This window comes from Mastacembelus armatus, chromosome 21, assembly GCF_900324485.2.
Source record: "Mastacembelus armatus chromosome 21, fMasArm1.2, whole genome shotgun sequence".
Lineage (NCBI taxonomy): Eukaryota > Metazoa > Chordata > Actinopteri > Synbranchiformes > Mastacembelidae > Mastacembelus > Mastacembelus armatus.
Genome location: NC_046653.1, coordinates 26,929,791 through 26,948,591, shown reverse-complemented (window position 1 = coordinate 26,948,591; position 18,801 = coordinate 26,929,791). Strand labels below are relative to the sequence as shown.

The window sequence follows — 18,801 nt, the reverse complement described above, 5'->3', positions numbered from 1 at the left end:
AGTTCAATTGTTGCCATTGTGTAACAGGGTTTGAAGACAATACCATGTTTGTGTAAGATGTTTTAACACCTGTCTGTTTTACCAGATAAACCACATAACCTTCTGAAAACTCTAACTGCACCCACGCACCCTGTGCCTTGTTTGTTAATAAAAGACTGCTCAGTGAAGAAGTAGTCAAGGTCGCATGGGGGAGAGAAGGGAGTCTCTTCCCTCAGTCTGCAACTGAGGTGATTTCACTTGCAGAGCACAAAACTCGGTACAAAGTTGTCGTGTGTTTTCATAGCCTTCAGGGAAAAGAACCCAGTCAGTGTAGCGTAAACCTGACAGTGACTGCTGACAGTTTGTCTTTGTTTCTGTGGCTCAAAGATGATTATTTCAGTCTTGTGACTGTTTATTGGGAGAAAGTTGTTTTGCATCCACAGAGTGATCTGTTGAATGCAGTGACACAGTGAATCGACTGGTCCATATTTATCTGCTGTGAGTGAAATGTAAATCTGAGTGTCATCTGCATAGTTATGGTAGGACACATTATTGCTGCGTATTAACTGGCCTAATGGAAACATGTAAAGATTGAACAAAAGTGGTCCCAAGATGAGGTCCCCTACTAAGACAGACACTCTGCCAATGTTGGTGTTCAGACGAATGTGATTTGTCACCTTGATGAGCGCAGTCTCAGTGCTGTGATGCGGTCTAAAACCTGACTGAAAATCATCAAAGCAGTTGTTCAGCATGTTAAACAACTTTTTCAAGGACTTTACCTAAAAACGGCAGGTTTGATATGGGCTGGTAGTTGTTCAGAAGACTGCTCTTCTTCAGGAGAGGCTTGATGACAGCAATTTTCAGGGCCCTTGGAAATGTTCCAGACTGTAATGAGTTATTAACTAATTGAGTGAGCTGTGGTAACAAATTGCTTAGTACTGATTTCAGAAATCTAATGCGTAAAACATCAAGGCAGCAAGTGGACGAACTCAGACTGTAGAGGGTCTCTTCAACTGTTTTGTCAGGTGTAAAAAGTGTCAGTTCTAACAAGTGTGCCCTGGATGGCAGAGTTCTTATTTGTGGCTACAGGCTACACAAATACATGGGAGAAATACCTAGCCACATAATTCATGCACTACTACTTGCAGACATAATTTCTGCATTAAATACAGTCATCCCCCACAAACTGGTCAGCCAAAGGAACACAGGGGTTCCCAAACGTTTCAGATAATCATGCAAGAGACTGGCGTGCATACAGGACCCATGCACTAACAGGCGTCTCCAAACACGGGCATAACAACACAAAACAGTCTGTCAACCATGAAATGATTTTACGAATAAGTAATAATGTAATTGTTTATTAGTCATACACACTTTCAGAAGAAATACTGTTTGTCTAATAAATAATTAATGTTACCATAAGATAGAAAAAGTAGAGAGCATATTGAACCTACACTTGTTCATTCATGTATGTCATCTTGGACTTCTGGAGAAGTTGTCAATCATCAAGTCCAGTCAATCACAAAAGCAACCAACAGCATTTACTGACAAAATGTGCACAAGAAATGGGAAAAACCTCAGGAAACACATTTCAAAGACAGACCCTCCTCCCTGGACAGTTACAGTGAACATGACTGACAAAGGTCCATCCAACATTAACCAGACTCAGGCTGTTGGACTCTGGTTCCCTCAGTGTTGGTTTGGTGTGTGTGTGTCCCACTGTGTGTTCTGCAGATGCAGACGAGCCCATGATGAGGAAATAACTACCTGACAGCAACACCACAGTTTATTTTAGGTTTATTGTGTTTTACATTTTTTCTCATCACAAATGTCAGAAATGCTTAGTTACAAACAAACCTGTCCTTTCAACATGGTCAAAGGCCAAATCTGACATGAAAACCATCAGACATGCTCCAGCACCGACCACCACACACACTCAAACTTTCTTCTCCTGTTTGTCAGCATGTGCAGCAGTGACAAATAATATAAGTATCATTCAAACTCAAGTAAAGAAACTGCAATGAGCAATAAAGCTCCCTCTATGTGCTTTAAATGAATGTCAACACATTGCTGCAATAATGCATCAGATGATTCTGGCTGGACAGAACAATATTTTTAGATGTTTAGAAATTTCTTTCATTTTCAGCCCATATATCAGTGGATTAAACAAAGGATGGTACAAAACTATTTGTAACGTCATTATTAAACGTGCAGCTTTTGGTAAATTTGATTCAACTCGAGCTATAACAATATCATATATACACAAACAGGAGTAACTGATTAAAACCATCAGGTGAGGTAAACAGGTCTCTGCAGCTTTTCTCCTGACTTCTCTACCACTTCGATAGGCGATAATAAGAATCTTTGTGTATGAGAAAATTATGAAGAGAAAAGGGAGTATTAGGAGATCTACTAAAGCAACTACACCAAATACAGATAGAGCACTTGTTCGTACACAAAGAAGTCCATAAATTGCATTGTTACAAAATATTCCTTTGAAAAAAAAGTTACAGAGTTTAGTTTCAGCACTCAGTATTGTTGAGACAACAGTATGACAGGCAGCTACAAACCAAGCAAGAACCAGGAAAACACTGACACTGTTTTTTGTCATGATAGTTGGATACTGCAGAGGTTTACATATAGACACATACCTATCATAGGACATGGCTGCCAACAGTAAAAACTCTGCACTGGCTAAAGAGTAAAATATAAAAAACTGAAAGAGACAGGCTGAATATGATATGATCTGTTTTTCAGATAAAACATCGATCAGTAGCTTTGGGTAGATATTAGTGCTGAAAAGAATAGAGTTCAGTAACAAAGCTGCAATGAAAATGTACATAGGCTCATGGAGGTTTTTGTGAATCCAGATAAGACACACAATAGTAGAGTTAAAGCAGATTATTAGGAGATAAATTATAAACATGATCACAAAATAAACATATCTGTATTTGTCAACTTCCACATACCCTTCAATATTTACACATGTAACATTTAACCCACAATCCATTAATGTTATCTGAAACTAAGTGTTCATTAATGAAATGTGCAGATAGCCTAAGCAGTGAAAATTATTTCCTCTTAAAAATTCCATCAACAACCAACCTGTTCTGGAGCATCGTATCCATTCACAGACGGACCTTGAAATTCACTTGTATGTTCATCTGTAATATTCAGAAAGTGAGAGGTTTGATGCTGTGAAAACTTTTTATTAGTTTGCTTCAGTCTCAGTGGGTCTCATTAAACTGTCCCCCATAATAGATTATCAAAGGTAAAGAACTTTGTTACACGCTGGACTCCACATATTACAACATCATCTGATCTCTTGTATGCAAACATTCACCTGATTATGTAATCACTGTTGAACTCAGTTTATTATCTGTATTAGTCCACGACTCCTGCCATGGTCTGTTTGCTGCGTGAGAGGAGACATTTTAGACATTTTAGACCTGAAGTTGTAGCATTTGCAGCAGTTTTCCACAGTAGTAGTGACATTTTTTGTCCCATGCTGGACCCACTGGGATCCTTTCAGTGCTTGTTCAACATCCTGCATTGAACGGTAGGAGATGTCTTGAGTGACATAAGATGTGTAGACTCTTTGCAACATTTTTGGAAAGACAAAGTAAGGAGACCACATCAATGTGTTACTGATGAATACACTAAGGAGAGTGATGCTTTTAGTTGGTTTAAGGGCACAGTTCCTGAAATACAGAGGAGGATGATTCTGGTTCTCTTTCCTGCTAATGATTATCTCCTCAGTCTTACTTGCATTGAAGGTAATGCACCAATCAGTTGCCCATTTCTCAATTGTCAGCAACTCACGCTGAAGGCTCTCAGCACAGATGGTTCCATTGCAAGAGTTTCTGATGAAGATATGGAGTGTTGAGTCTTCAGCGAAGAGGTGAAGGCCATTTTCAATTTGGGTATCAGTGTACATAAGGAAGAATAGGGGCCCACGTATGCTTCCTTGAGGCACTCCAGCAGATAGGGATGGATGATGAGCTGAACCCAATCTTTTTAAAAATAAGCACAGGTTTAAAAACCTTGCCTTTTCTGATCTGCATTTGGGCCTTCCTTCCTCTACAAATTGTAACAGCTTTCTTGATATTAAGAGCTAGAACCCTGATTTCTTGTTGAGAGTCTGAGTCATTCCACCACTGGGTGATGTAAGAAACCATATCAACTGTGGATGTCTTGTCACGGAACCCATACTGAGCATTGCTGAGGAGTTTTCTAGATATTTCCAAATATGGTCACTAATAATGCTCTCCATTACCTTTGAAAAAATAGAAAGAATGGATATGGACCTATAGTTGGATGGATCCTGTTTGTTTCGTTTCTTGGGCACAGCTACAACATGGGCAGTTTTCCACCCTGAAGGCACAGATTTACTGATTTTACTGCAAGCTCTGGAGCACACTCATTTGTTCCAGTGTTCATCATCATATAATCAGTCCATTTCAAGGCTTTCTTGATTGGAAGTGTGACCATGTAAAATAAGATGGAGTGGGCAGTCAACCCAAGCCAAATATATAACCAGGGGCCAAAGCCAGTTGGCCCTAAGATTGAAACAGGAAAATCCATTCACAGTCCGTAGGGATGCAAGCTGGCATTGTCATCCCCATAGGGAGCCTGGCCGGCTGGAAGCCGAATCTTCTAACTAGAGCCCTGCACGGGACTGTTTTCTTAAACCTGCACCTGTCCGCTCCCACTGAATTTCTGACCAGGACCGCCCGCGCCCACAATTTTTGTGTCCACTTCCGCCTGTTCCCGTGGACTTTCTCTCAGAGCTTGTGAAAAACCGAAACTAAATAATTTAACATGCAGGTGTGTAACCTCAGGGCAAAGGTGCCAGATTTATGTCTGTTGTAAACAAACACTTTTGCGCATGTATCCCAAGTTACGAAGTTTAACTCTTTCTCATTGTTTTCAGTGACAGTTGAGAATTGTTTCAAATTGTCTTCCTTGCTTTGCTTTTGTCAAGTAAACAGCCGCTCTAATTTTCTTCTCAACCTCATGTTGAATTTATTTTTATCGCACGCCAAATCCCACCTTTCCCACAAAATCTTCTGACCGCCCACTCCCACTCGCAGCAAAGGTCAAACTGCCCGCTCCTGCGACTTTCTTGTTGGGTCCCACAGGAGCCCAAACCCAATGAAGCCCTCTAATTCTAACCTCACCTTGTTAGATTTCAGATGCAAGAAATTTTGAACTGTCCAGCTTTAAATCTCAAGTAGCCATTCATGTAGACAATTCAGCATGGTATAGTCTGAGACTCTAAAAGGAAGGTACAGCTGCATTTCATTGGCATAGCAGTGAAAAGGAAAGCCATGTTTGCGAATAATATGTCCAAGAGGGAACATGTGCAACTAGAATAGAATTGGCCCCAACACTGACCTTTGTGGGACATAATACTTTACTGAGGTGAAGGATGACACGTAAATATTAATAAAAACACTGAATCTTATATCTGACAGGTATGAGGAGAACCATTTTTATGTGATACCTGTTATTCCAGCCCAGTGCCTCAGTCTCAATAAAATGCAGCAATCTACTGTATCATAGTCAGCACTGAGATCAAGTAGGATGACAGTGGAGCACCAGCATCAGAAGCTAATAAAATGTCATTTGTTGTCATTTGAGTAGGGTAGTACTTATGAAAGCCAGATTGGAATTTATTAAAAATGTTACCATTTGCTGCTGCTAAAAACAAATGTTTAGATACTCATTTTTCTAAAATCTCAGATATGAAAGTAGCTTGAGGATGGGTTTGTAGTTTGAGTAAGTAATGAGGGATCTAGCTCAGGTATTTTTAACAGAGGTTGCAAACAGGCAACTTTGAAATGATCTAAGATATAGCCACCTAAGTAAAAAAAAAACCTAAGTAAAAAAAAAAAATATAGCCAATATATATAGCCAACTATCAGAACTGCAGAGAAGGGGAATGAAGTTGGGTAAGAAATACAGCAGGCTGTCCATACCTGAGGCCCTGGAGACTGCCAAACAACGACTCACAGCCCTGGCCACACGCCAGAAGAGGTACACCAGAGAAATAGAAGCACGGAGAATAAACAGGATGTTCTCCACCGAACCATCCCAAGTGTACTCTCAGTGGGGGGGCAGTAACACGAGAGCAGACCCACCAAGGCTGGAGACTGAACAATACTGGAAAAACATATGGGAGAGGGAGGCATCATATAACACCAATGCCCAGTGGCTGGCAGACCTGAGAGCAGACCACAGCAACCTCCCTGAACAGGAACCAGTAACCATCGCAACGGCAGATATCCGAGAAAGGGTCTCCAACATGAAGAACTGGACAGCACTGGGGCCTGACATGATCCACACCTACTGGCTAAAGAAGCTAACTGCCCTCCATGAACGCCTGGCAGCTCAAATGAACCAGCTGTTAATGGATGGGACTCACCCAGAGTGGCTAACTGAAGGCAGGACAGTCCTGATCCTGAAGGACCCCCAAAAGGGAGCAGTCCCATCCAACTACCGTCCGATAACCTGCCTCTGCACAACCTGGAAGCTCCTGTCGGGCATCATAGCGGCTAAGATGAGTAGGCACATGGCTCAATACATGAGCGGGGCCCAGAAAGGAATGGGTAAGGACACCAGGGGAGCAAAACACCAACTACTGGTGGATAAAGCGGTCGCTCGAGACTGTAAGACCAGGCAGACCAACCTGTGCACCGCCTGGATTGACTACAAGAAAGCCTACGACTCAATGCCTCACACATGGATCCTGGAATGCCTGGAGCTGTACAACATCAATAGGACCCTAAGAACCTTCATAAGGAACTCAATGGGACTGTGGAAAACAACCCTAGTAGCCAACCTCAAGCCAATAGCACAAGTCTCCATCAAGTGCGGCATCTACCAAGGAGATGTTCTGTCCCCGCTGCTGTTCTGCATAGGCCTGAACCCCCTCAGCCAGATCATCACTAAGACTGGCTTCGGATACCGACTGCGAAATGGGGCAACCATCAGCCACCTCCTGTACATGGATGACATCAAGCTGTATGCCAGGACTGAACGAGACATCGACTCACTGATCCATACCACCAGGATATACAGCAACGACATTGGAATGTCATTCGGACTGGACAAGTGTGGTCGAATGATAACAAAGAGAGGGAAGGTTGTCAGGACTGAAGGAGTTGAACTCCCAGAAGGCAGATAGCGGATGTTGAGGGGAGCTACAAGTACCTTGGAATCCCACAGGCAAATGGGAACCAAGAAGAAGCCGCAAGGAAAGCAGCCACAGCCAAATACCTACAGAGAGTAAAGCAAGTCCTAAGAAGTCAGCTAAATGGGAAGAACAAGGTCCAAGCCATCAACACCTACGCCCTGCCGGTCATCAGATACCCCGCTGGCATAATAAGCTGGCCAAAAGAGGACATAGAAGCCACTGATGTCAAGACAAGGAAGCTCCTCACAATGCATGGAGGACTTCACCCCAAATCCAGCATCCTGAGACTGTACGCTAAGAGGAAGGAAGGAGGCCGGGGACTGGGGAGCGTCAGAGTACATCAGGAAGATGGCCCCAAGCGATGGAATACTTAGTGAATATCTCAGGCAACAGAAGTCCGATGAAGAGGACGAAGAGCAAGAACCATCATGGCAGGACAAACCCCTGCACGGCATGTACCACCGACAGATACAAGAGGTGGCTGATATCGAAAAGTCCTACCGGTGGCTGGAAAAAGCTGGACTGAAAGACAGCACAGAGGCACTGATCGTAGCGGCACAAGAACAGGCCCTGAGCACAAGATCGATAGAGGCCGGGATCTACCACACCGGGCAGGACCCCAGGTGCAGGCTGTGCAAAGATGCCCCTGAGACAATCCAGCACATAACAGCAGGTTGTAAGATGCTAGCAGGCAGAGCATACATGGAACGCCATAACCAAGTGGCCGGCATAGTGTACAGGAACATCTGTGCTGATGGGCTGGAGGTCCCAAGGTCAAAATGGGACACGCCTCCAAAGGTGAGGGAGAATGACCGAGCTAAGATCCTGTGGGACTTCCAGATACAGACCGACAAACAGGTGATGGCTAACCAACCGGACATAGTAGTGGTGGACAAACAACAGAAGAAAGCCATAGTGGTAGATGTAGCGATCCCAAGTGACAGCAACATCAGAAAGAAGGAACATGAGAAGCTGGAGAAATACCAAGGGCTTAAAGAAGAGCTAGAAAAGATGTGGAAGGTGAAGGCAACAGTGGTCCCTGTGGTAATCAGCACCCTGGGGGCTGTGACCCCCAAACTGGGAGAGTGGCTCCAACAGATCCTGGAAACAACATCAGAGATCTCAGTCCAGAAGAGCGCAGTGCTAGGAACAGCTAAGATACTGCGAAGAACCCTCAAACTCCCAGGCCTCTGGTAGAGGACCCGAGATTGAGGAAGACACACCACCCATAGGGGTGAGACGGGAATTTTTTTTATATATATATATATATATATATATATATATATATATATATATATATATATATTGTGTGTTTGTATGTGTTTGTATATTTTTGTATGTGTTCGTATATTTTGTAAAGGTATACTGAGTACACTTTTAAATGTTAAATTTCATTATACTTCAAGTTGTGTTAAAATGAAACCAGTTAATTTGCATTTAATACAGTGGAAGCTACACTGTAAATCTGCTTTAGTACATTAAAAACATATTTTTCACATATTTTATTGGCTAATTTACAAGAAATTATGTTTAGTGGGCTCATTTCAGAAAAAAACTGAACAACCTTTATAAATATACTTTATGTACTTTTTTCAAATTTCAAATATCATTCTATTGTATTTCATACATATTTCATGTATTTGGTACTTTTGCTTACCAAAATAGTATACTACTGTTAAAATATACTTGAAGCATTTCACATATACAAATGTAAAATAATATGTAAATAATATACTGAGGTTAAATTTACAGTGTATTACTAATACACTTTGAGCTAAAGTAAGTGTCGACATAATTTCTGAGCTCATTTTATGTATGAAACAATTCCAGGTTTCTTTTCAGCACTGTAGCCCAGTGTTCCCTTAGCTCTCAGCAGTGATGACTTTGAGTTTCTTTACAAATAAAATCATCTGTAAGACATCAATTATGTTTAGACTGCTTCTCTCCTATAGATCTCTCTGAATTTACATCAGTAGTTGCTTCATCTAAATCATCAACGTGTCTCTTAGACCCCATCCCGACTAGACTGCTTAAAGACACCCTGCCATTAATTAACTCATCTTTATTAGACTTGGTAAATTTATCTCTAGTATCAGGCTACGTACCACAGGCCTTTAAAACTGCAGTAATCAAACCCTTACTAAGAAAGTCTGTTCTTGATCCAGGAGTCTTGGCTAATTATAGACCAATATCCAACCTACCATTTATTTCTAAAATCCTAGAAAAAGCTGTTGCTAAGCAGCTATCAGACCACTTACACAGGAATGAACTATTTGAAGATTTTCAATCAGGATTTAGAGCACATCATAGTACAGAAAGAGCACTGTTGAAAGTTACCAACGATCTTCTCTTAGCCTCAGATAACAGACTTGTTTCTATACTTGTCCTCCTAGACCTTAGTGCAGCATTCGACACCATTGACCACAACATCTTATTACAGAGACTGGAGCATGTGACTGGTATCAGAGGAACAGCATTAAAATAGTTCCAATCCTATTTATCGGACAGATTCCAGTTCGTTCATGTCCATGATGAACCTTCCACACGAACAAAAGCTAGTTATGGAGTTCCACAAGGCTCTGTGCTAGGACCTTTTCACCTTAAACATGCTAACATGCTCCCTTAGCCTCTGTTATTAGGTGCTACTGTATTAATTACCATTGCTATGCAGATGACTCTGGGCTATATTTATCTATTAAATCATCTACCCAACCATTTGCTCTTGTTTCTCCTGGACTACAGCAGGTTCAGTTAGGCAGAGCAAATGTCCCTCTCGCCAGAAACAATTTCCAGCTCCCAAGTCATTAGCAGGCCAGATAACTTATATAATCTCTTCAGTGCCTTCTGGCTCTGCCTGCTACCAGTTGGAAGTGCCCAAAAAACTTCCAGTTAAAGTCATACAGGAGAAAAATTGCATTGTTACAAAATATTCCTTGCAAGGCAAAGTCACACAGTTTAGCTTCAGCACCCAGTATTGTTGGGACAAGAACAAGAACCAGTAAAATACAGATGTTTGTTTTCCTCATGATAGTTGGATACTGCATAGGTTTACATATAGACACATACCTGTCATATGACATGGCTGCCAACAGTAAAAGCTCTGAGCCACATGAATTGTAAAATATAAAATACTGAAAGAGACAGGCTGAATATGACATGATCTATTTTTCAGATAAAAAGTCGATCAGTAGCTTTGGGTAGATATTAGTGCTGTAAAGAACAGAGTTCAGTAACAAAGCTGCAATGAAAATGTACATAGGCTCATGGAGGTTTTTGTGAATCACAATGAGGCATATGATGGTGAAATTAAAAGAAATTATTACAATATACGCTGTAAAAATGATTATAAAATAAACACACCTAAATTTGTACACTTCCACATACCCATGAAGTGTTATATTGTATGTTACGTTAAGTATATTATCCATTACTATCATCTAAACTAAATTCAAAGCAAGGAAAATACAGAACCGGTATAAATAAGTTAAATATTATAAAGATAACCAACTTACACAACAAAACTAACAACCAACCTGTACCTTGTTGTCTTTTTCACATAGAGCACACATTTGATGTATGTTGATTTGCAAAATGAACTAAGGTGAGGTGAGGTTTTTTACAATATTCCTATGGACTCTATGGATCTAATTAATACACAGAGATGGTTGTCAGATTTTATGAACAATAGAAAGAGTCCAATTTAGATGGGTTTATGTCATGGGGCAGGATCAGGTGGATGGAACAGGTACGAAGGCTTTCAGGGTGCAAGTGGCCTCATGCACAGACCCTCTGGTTCTAGGGAAAAGTGTACTTGAAGTTCTCAGGTGGACTCTAGATGCTGGACAGTTGGAAGTGACAGACCCATCAGCAAGGCAAACAGTACACAGTGTGCAGCCGGAGGGCAGGCAGAGATGTGGGACCCAGAGTGAATACTCGAAGAGGCAGGGCATCTAAAAGGATGGTCAGATCCTTGTTATACCAGGAACAATGCATCTTTCCTTCTTTTGAGGTCAATATAATGTTGTGCACTGTCCCTCTTTAAATAAAACTATACCAATACCAGTACCAAAAAGAACAGGTTCAGAAACAGACATTACATCGGTTGGGACAAATTGAAACGGAACAGACATGACATTGGCAGGAGGCATGTGACTCACAAATAAGCAGAGCATTAGTTGGCACAGCCTACTCTTATACTTAAGGACAAACTCAGGCATATATGACACATTGGGGAGGACGGGCAACACAGAAAAGACAGCAGAGACTGGCCACCTGAGGAGAATGATTTTGACAAGGGCCATAATTCATTGTAGAAGCTCCTAGAAGGCGAGAATGGCAAGATGAGTCCCCAGAAAAGTCCAACAAGAAGTCTATAGGAGGTTAACAGGGCGAGGCTGGCTGACTAGGCTGCAGGTTGGGGTCTAGCAGGTTTGGTGCGAGCTGGAGCTAGGGTACCAAATACGGTTGCCAAAACAAGGTGATTTGCAGGCTGAGACAAGGAAACCCGTCCCACCATGGCTCAACCGGTCTGTCAAATTCCACTATCCAAACAGTGACTGCAGTTTTGAGTCACAACCAATGGAGTGCTGTCAGCGTTGCTGTGATACATCTGACAGTTCTGATAAAAAATGATGACTTTTAAAAATAATATATATATACAGTATCTCACAGAAGTGAGTACACCCCTCACATTTTTGTAAATAATTTATTATATCTTTTCATGTGACAACACTGAAGAAACGACTCTTTGCTACAATGTAAAGTAGTGAGTGTACAGCTTGTATAACAGTGTAAATTTGCCGTCCCCTCAAAATAACTCAACACACAGCCATTAATGTCTAAACCGCTGGCAACAACAGTGAGTACACGCCTAAGTGATTAAATTGTACTAAACCTAAATAAGTTGAGTTAATTTAAAATGGCCGTACAAATAGGAAAGTCCTTAGAAGAGGCATTTCAAAGACAGGTCAATTCTCCAGTTAGCATGACGGGCAAACCTGACTCAGGCTGTTACCCTCAGTGTTGGTTTGGTGTGTGTGTCACACTGTGTGTAGCATAATGAAGACTTAACAACCTGATAACAACAATACAGTTTATTTTAGGTTAGTTTGGATTTTATTTTTCTCACTCTAATTTTAAAAATGCTGTTAGAAAAAAAAAAATTATTTTTTCAATAGACAATCTCTGACATGAAAACTATCACACATACCTCAACATCATTCATTACGCACACTAAAACTTTCTTCTCCTGTTTGTCCAGACACACAGGGTCATTCAGGTCCCAGCTGGACGTGAAAAATAATGAATTTCTCTGGTGTCAGCATGTGCAGCAGTGACAGACACAGCTGGGAACAGTAAATATGATTGATTTAAAAGCTATAGTTTTATTTATATATTGCATCTTTCAAGCTCAAGTAGTGTGTGTCTACTTGTAAACACACTCATGGAAAAGATATACATATCACTTTATAAATACATAATTTTAAATTAATATCTCATTAACATCTCATCTGCATAAAAATTTCAGGAAAAATATCTAACTGCATTGTTAATTATAATGTTAAAGCTGAAGATACACTTCTAGTGTTTGTATGCAGAGACGAACGTTTCTAAAATATATATGTTAAATATGATTTTGTTTCCATGATAAATAATAAAGTGACTGTTTATTATGGAAACAATGTTGTATTTAATATATATTTTAGAAACGTTCGTCTCTGCACAACATTAGATACGAATAATTACTGTCATCATATCAGATGATTCTGGCTGGACAGAACAACCTTTTGAGGTGCTTATAAATTTCTTTCATTTTCAGTCCATATATCAGTGGATTAAACAAAGGATGGTACACAATTGTTTGTAATGTCATTATTAAACGTGCAGTTTTGGGAAAATTTGATTCTACTCGAGCTATACTCAGATCATACACACACAAACAGGAGTAACTGATCAGAACAATCAGGTGAGGTAAACAGGTCTCTGCAGCTTTTCTCCTGACTTCTCTACCACTTCGATAGGTGATTATAAATATCCTTATGTAGGTAAATACTATAAAAATCAACGGGAATATTATCAGATCTACTACAGCAACCACTCCGTAAGAATTAATTACACTCGATTTTACACAATGAAGCTCATACATTACATTGTTACATGCTACCCCTTTGAAAGAAAAGTTACACAGTTTAGTTTTAGCATTCAGTATTGTTAGGCCTGCCTAATGACATGCAGATGAAAACCAAGCTAAAAACAGGAAAATACTCACATTGGTTGTTGTCATGATAGTGTGATACTGCAGAGGTTTACATATAGACACATACCTGTCATAGGACATGGCTGTCAACAGTAAAAACTCTGAAGCACCTACAGAATAAATGATAAAATACTGAAAGAGACAGGCTGAATATGATATGATCTGTTTTTCAGATAAAACATCAAACAGAATCTTTGGGTAAAGAGCAGTGCTGAAAAGAACAGAGTTCAGTAACAAAGCTGCAATGAAAATGTACATAGGCTCATGGAGGTTTTTGTGAATCACTATCAGACACACAATAGTAGAATTACTGCAGATTATTAGAATATATACTGTAAACATGATCACAAAATAAACAAATCTATATTGGTTCAGTTCAACATACCCATCAAGAGTTAAATATGTGAGATTTAACTCATAATCCATTAGTGTTATCTGAAATATTCAGTAAGAAAACAGATTATATAAACAGTGATAATCAACAAAGCAATAAAGAAGTCTCATTATTACTACACCAACACTGTCAGATAGCTGACATTGGAATGTAATTGATGTAGGCTCAGCTACAAAATTCAGAAAATGAACTGTTTGTTGGTTGTGGACAGTTTTTATTAGATTGCTTCACCCACCATGGATCTCATTAAACTTTTTACTAAAATAGAAACTGACCTGTAAAGAACTTTATCAACCTCCAGAGACTTGAAGCTACAGCATCATTTGATCTTAATGACTTTATGTTTCAGCTGTAATAGGCCATATTGTTTAGGCCATAACAAGAATTGTAAGTCATCTTTCTGTTCCAATGTGAGCAGTTGTTACCACAAAACCTCAAGTAAATAGGACCCATGTGCAGAGACACATACTGACATGCAGACAGATGCCATAAACACTCAACTTTGATACAACTTCTGACAGACCTACAAATAGTAAGGCTGAGGCAAAACCCAGACTCTGAATAAGATGAAGGGCAGGAGAGGTGTCAGAGCCAGAGCAGCTGTTGGAGTCGGGAGACAAAAAATGTAAACTGAGGAACGACATAGTCTGATAGGAGCCAGGTGATTGAAGGCCTCTATAGAGACTGCTAGAAATACTGCCAGGTCAAGCGCTAACCTGGCTGGGAAATGCGTCACGGCTGTTACGCCCCAGCCTAGGGGTTGCCGGAGCGTAACACGATTGTGGAGTTTTCCTCCAAACCTCTTCCACTCTCAACAAATACGAACTAGACGAACTACAATTAACACGAATATTTATTCTGTTGAAACACAGAATACAATACAGAAATGTACAACACAAACAAAACGCTCCGTGAGCCCTACGATAGTATACGAATACGGGAAAACAAACACAAACGCTAAATATAGCCCTATGGTATCAATCAAACGAAACAACACAAAATCACAGGTCGCTAGCCTGGAACTCCTAAAACAAACAGGAGAAAACAAAACACAAACGTAACCTACGAATCTAAATATTTCTAATCTAAACAACGAAAATCCTATCAATACTAAGTCCTCTAAACGAAACAAAAACCTAATCTCTAACTAACTAATTTACGAAATCGAAGTCTTTATCAAAATAGCTGGGAATGGCAAAGGTGGGAGAATAGCTCTCCTGAACAGTAGTCCGTGGGCTTCTTATCTTCCTTCCGGGAAGTGTTGGACCAATCCCGGAAGTCCAATCCACAGTCCTCGAGTCCACGCCCACTCCAGCATCCGATACACACACACTCGAAATGGGGAGGGGAGAGCCAACAACACACAACCACACACACAATGACCCCTAGGGTCATAACACCTCCCCCCCTAAGAACAAACATTTTCCCAAGAAAATGTTTGTCTCTCCTTTTTTTTTTTTTTTTTTTTTTAACATCGGGATAGAGCATCAGCCATCACATTTTCCAAACCTTTTTTATGCACCCTGACTTTCAGGGTGATATGCGCTAGACGTGCGGTGTGTGACTTTGAGCTCCGCCATGACCTGAGCGAAAACTTTCGACATGAAGTTAGATCCTTGATCACTCTGAATATACTTTGGCAAACCAAATGTGGAGAAAAATTTTACTAGTGCCTTGACTATGGCACAAGCTTTTAATGTTCGGAGTGGCACTGCCTCGGGGTAACGAGTGGCAGCGCACATTATCGTAAGGATGTATTGATTTCCGGATTTGGTTTTTGGCAACGGACCCACACAGTCAATAATGACGTGTTCAAATGGTTCCCCAATTACAGGAATTGGTTTCAATGGGGCAACAGGAATTACCTGGTTGGGCTTACCGGAGACTTGACACGTATGACAGGAACGACAGAATTTTACCACATCGGACTTGAGTCCTGGCCAGAAGAAGTAACGAAGAATACGATTGTATGTCTTTCGTATTCCCAAATGTCCTGCCATACTGTGATCATGGGCTAGGGTCAAAATTTGGAAACGAAGGTGTTGGGGTATTACTACCTGACAAACAGAGTCATGTACATTACCAGAGCTCGGAGTCCAACGTCGCATCAACACACCATCATTCATAAGGTACGACACACCTCGATTACATTGTTGACTTTGTAACAATGACATACAGGAAGACAAAGTAACATCAGCTTGTTGTGCCTTAATTAGCTGTTCTCTGTCCACCGACAGAGACAGTGTTTTGTCATCAGGTTGTAGTTCAACACACACAGATTTTTCTTTTTCACATTTTGTAGGTAGACTTGGCGGATCAGAAGTGCTCACAAAAGTATCACTGAGATCCACCAAGCTTCCAAACTTTCGTGCTTGAGCACGGGTTACAGCACACATGGGAAATACTACAGGTGAGTTTAACACAGAGTCATCTGACACACATGCGGAAGCGATCGGACTTTCGATCACTTCCGGCGACGGGAACACTTGTCCGCCAGCTAAATCATTCCCAAGGATAAGATCTATCCCTTCTATTGGCAGTTTTTCTCGAATGGCAACTTTACATTTGCCTGACATAAATTGGGATGACAACTGAACAAAGTGTAATGGGGCACGTACAACATTCATTTCAACTCCCCACATCAAAATGTCGGACCCGCAGTAAGACTGGGCCGAGAAATGTAGTACGTCATTACGTAACACAGACTGTTTTGCACCAGTATCTCTCAGGATAGTAATTGGAATTTGGACTGACTCATTTTCCAAAGAAACAAACCCTTGTGTAACAAACGGCTTAAATGCATTATCCACTTTGTTACTTCCAACCATGCCCACAGGTGGCAGGGTAGGTGGCGGGGTTTGTATAAGAGCCACTGGAGATGATGACTTAGCAGATTTAACATTTCTGTTCTGCTCTTTTTTCTTCAGAATGGGACACACAGCAATGAGGTGACCCTGCTCATGGCAGTAGAAGCACTCGCGTTTTTCAGCGGTGACTGGGATTGTACGTCGGAAGCTTTTTGGAGAGGGATTTTTCCTCTCAACGAAACTCAAGTCATGCCTGACGGGTGGAACGAAGACGGTTTTATGCGTTAGCGCAAACTCGTCAGCCATAACAGCAGCATTATCCAGAGATGTAACTTTCTGTTCATTTAAATAAAGTACAATTTTCTCTGGCAACCGATTCTTAAATTCTTCCATTAGAATTAACTCACGCAAATTGTCTGTTTTAACCTTACTAGCCTGACACCACTTATCAAAGAGAACGCCCTTCTCTCGTGCAAACTCTACATATGTCTGTATAGCAGTTTTTTCACAATTTCTAAATTTCTGTCTATAAGCCTCAGGCACTAACTCGTAAGCACGGAGGACTGTGGTTTTAACTGTATCATAATCTAAACTGTCTTCAATAGACAGTGACGCACACACTTCTTGGGCTTTCCCAACAAATTTGCACTGAAGCAATAGAGACCACACATTCCGTGGCCAATTTAAGGTGGCAGCTATACGCTCGAATGCGCTGAAATACGAGTCCACCTCAGACTCTCTAAAAGGTGGTACTAATGCAATGTGCCTACTAACATCAAAGCCTTCGTGGGGTCTGGAAATAGGTGACTGAAAGGAGGGACTGGCAGCGAAAGCAGCTCCCTGCTCCAACTCCAGAACCCTTACCTTAAGGTGCATGGCTTCCACCTCCAACCTTTTGTTCTGCAGTTCGACCTCCCGAATCCTCAGAGTGAGTTCTAGCTCCTCTGTTGTACGTCCAGCTTGGACTGGGAGGTCTTTAGGTGGGGTAGGAATACCAGCCAGATCACCCGGCCCGACTCCATTTGTAGGAGTTGGCCCACCAAACAACCCTCTTTCCGTCAGCTTTGATATGAGGAGTTGTTTAATCTCCTCCTTCTTTGCATTTGTCGGCACATGCACGTCAAAAAAATTGGCGATTAACACCAAATCAGCCTTACGGTACCTATCCAACTTATTTACAGTTGGACTCAAAGTGAAGTCCTCCAATTTGAACTCCTTACTCATGCTGCCACCACCACAAAAAGAAAAAACTGCGAAACAGAAAAAAGAGTTTACACTTACCGAACACGCTAGGAAAAGCACGACAAAAAAAAGACGACGGCACGGAAAACTCGACGGACGAGCCCCCAAATCTATGATTTGAGAACGGTACGCAAAACGCAACGGATGAGACCCCAAATCTATGATTTGGGAACGGTACGCAAAACGCGACGGATGAGCCCCCAAATCTATGATTTGGGAACGGTACGCAAAACGCAACGGATGAGACCCCAAATCTATGATTTGGGAACGGTACGCAAAACGCGACGGACGAGCCCCCAAATCTATGTTACGCCCCAGCCTAGGGGTTGCCGGAGCGTAACACGATTGTGGAGTTTTCCTCCAAACCTCTTCCACTCTCAACAAATACGAACTAGACGAACTACAATTAACACGAATATTTATTCTGTTGAAACACAGAATACAATACAGAAATGTACAACACAAACAAAACGCTCCGTGAGCCCTACGATAGTATACGAATACGGGAAAACAAACACAAACGCTAAATATAGCCCTATGGTATCAATCAAAAGAAACAACACAAAATCACAGGTCGCTAGCCTGGAACTCCTAAAACAAACAGGAGAAAACAAAACACAAACGTAACCTACGAATCTAAATATTTCTAATCTAAACAACGAAAATCCTATCAATACTAAGTCCTCTAAACGAAACAAAAACCTAATCTCTAACTAACTAATTTACGAAATCGAAGTCTTTATCAAAATAGCTGGGAATGGCAAAGGTGGGAGAATAGCTCTCCTGAACAGTAGTCCGTGGGCTTCTTATCTTCCTTCCGGGAAGTGTTGGACCAATCCCGGAAGTCCAATCCACGGTCCTCGAGTCCACGCCCACTCCAGCATCCGATACACACACACTCGAAATGGGGAGGGGAGAGCCAACA

The 18,801-nt window shown here is 41.2% G+C and overlaps 1 protein-coding gene and 1 pseudogene across 1 annotated transcript; both read right to left on the bottom strand.

Moving 5' to 3' along the window:
* Positions 1–2,062: 2,062 nt before the first annotated feature.
* Positions 2,063–2,989, bottom strand: LOC113123835 (olfactory receptor 2T27-like). The gene has a single exon (XM_026296150.1). The coding sequence runs from the start codon at positions 2,987–2,989 to the stop codon at positions 2,063–2,065; it is 927 nt and encodes a 308-aa protein (XP_026151935.1).
* Positions 2,990–12,932: 9,943 nt separating this feature from the next.
* On the bottom strand, positions 12,933–13,859 carry LOC113123012 (olfactory receptor 6N2-like; annotated as a pseudogene).
* Positions 13,860–18,801: the final 4,942 nt, after the last annotated feature.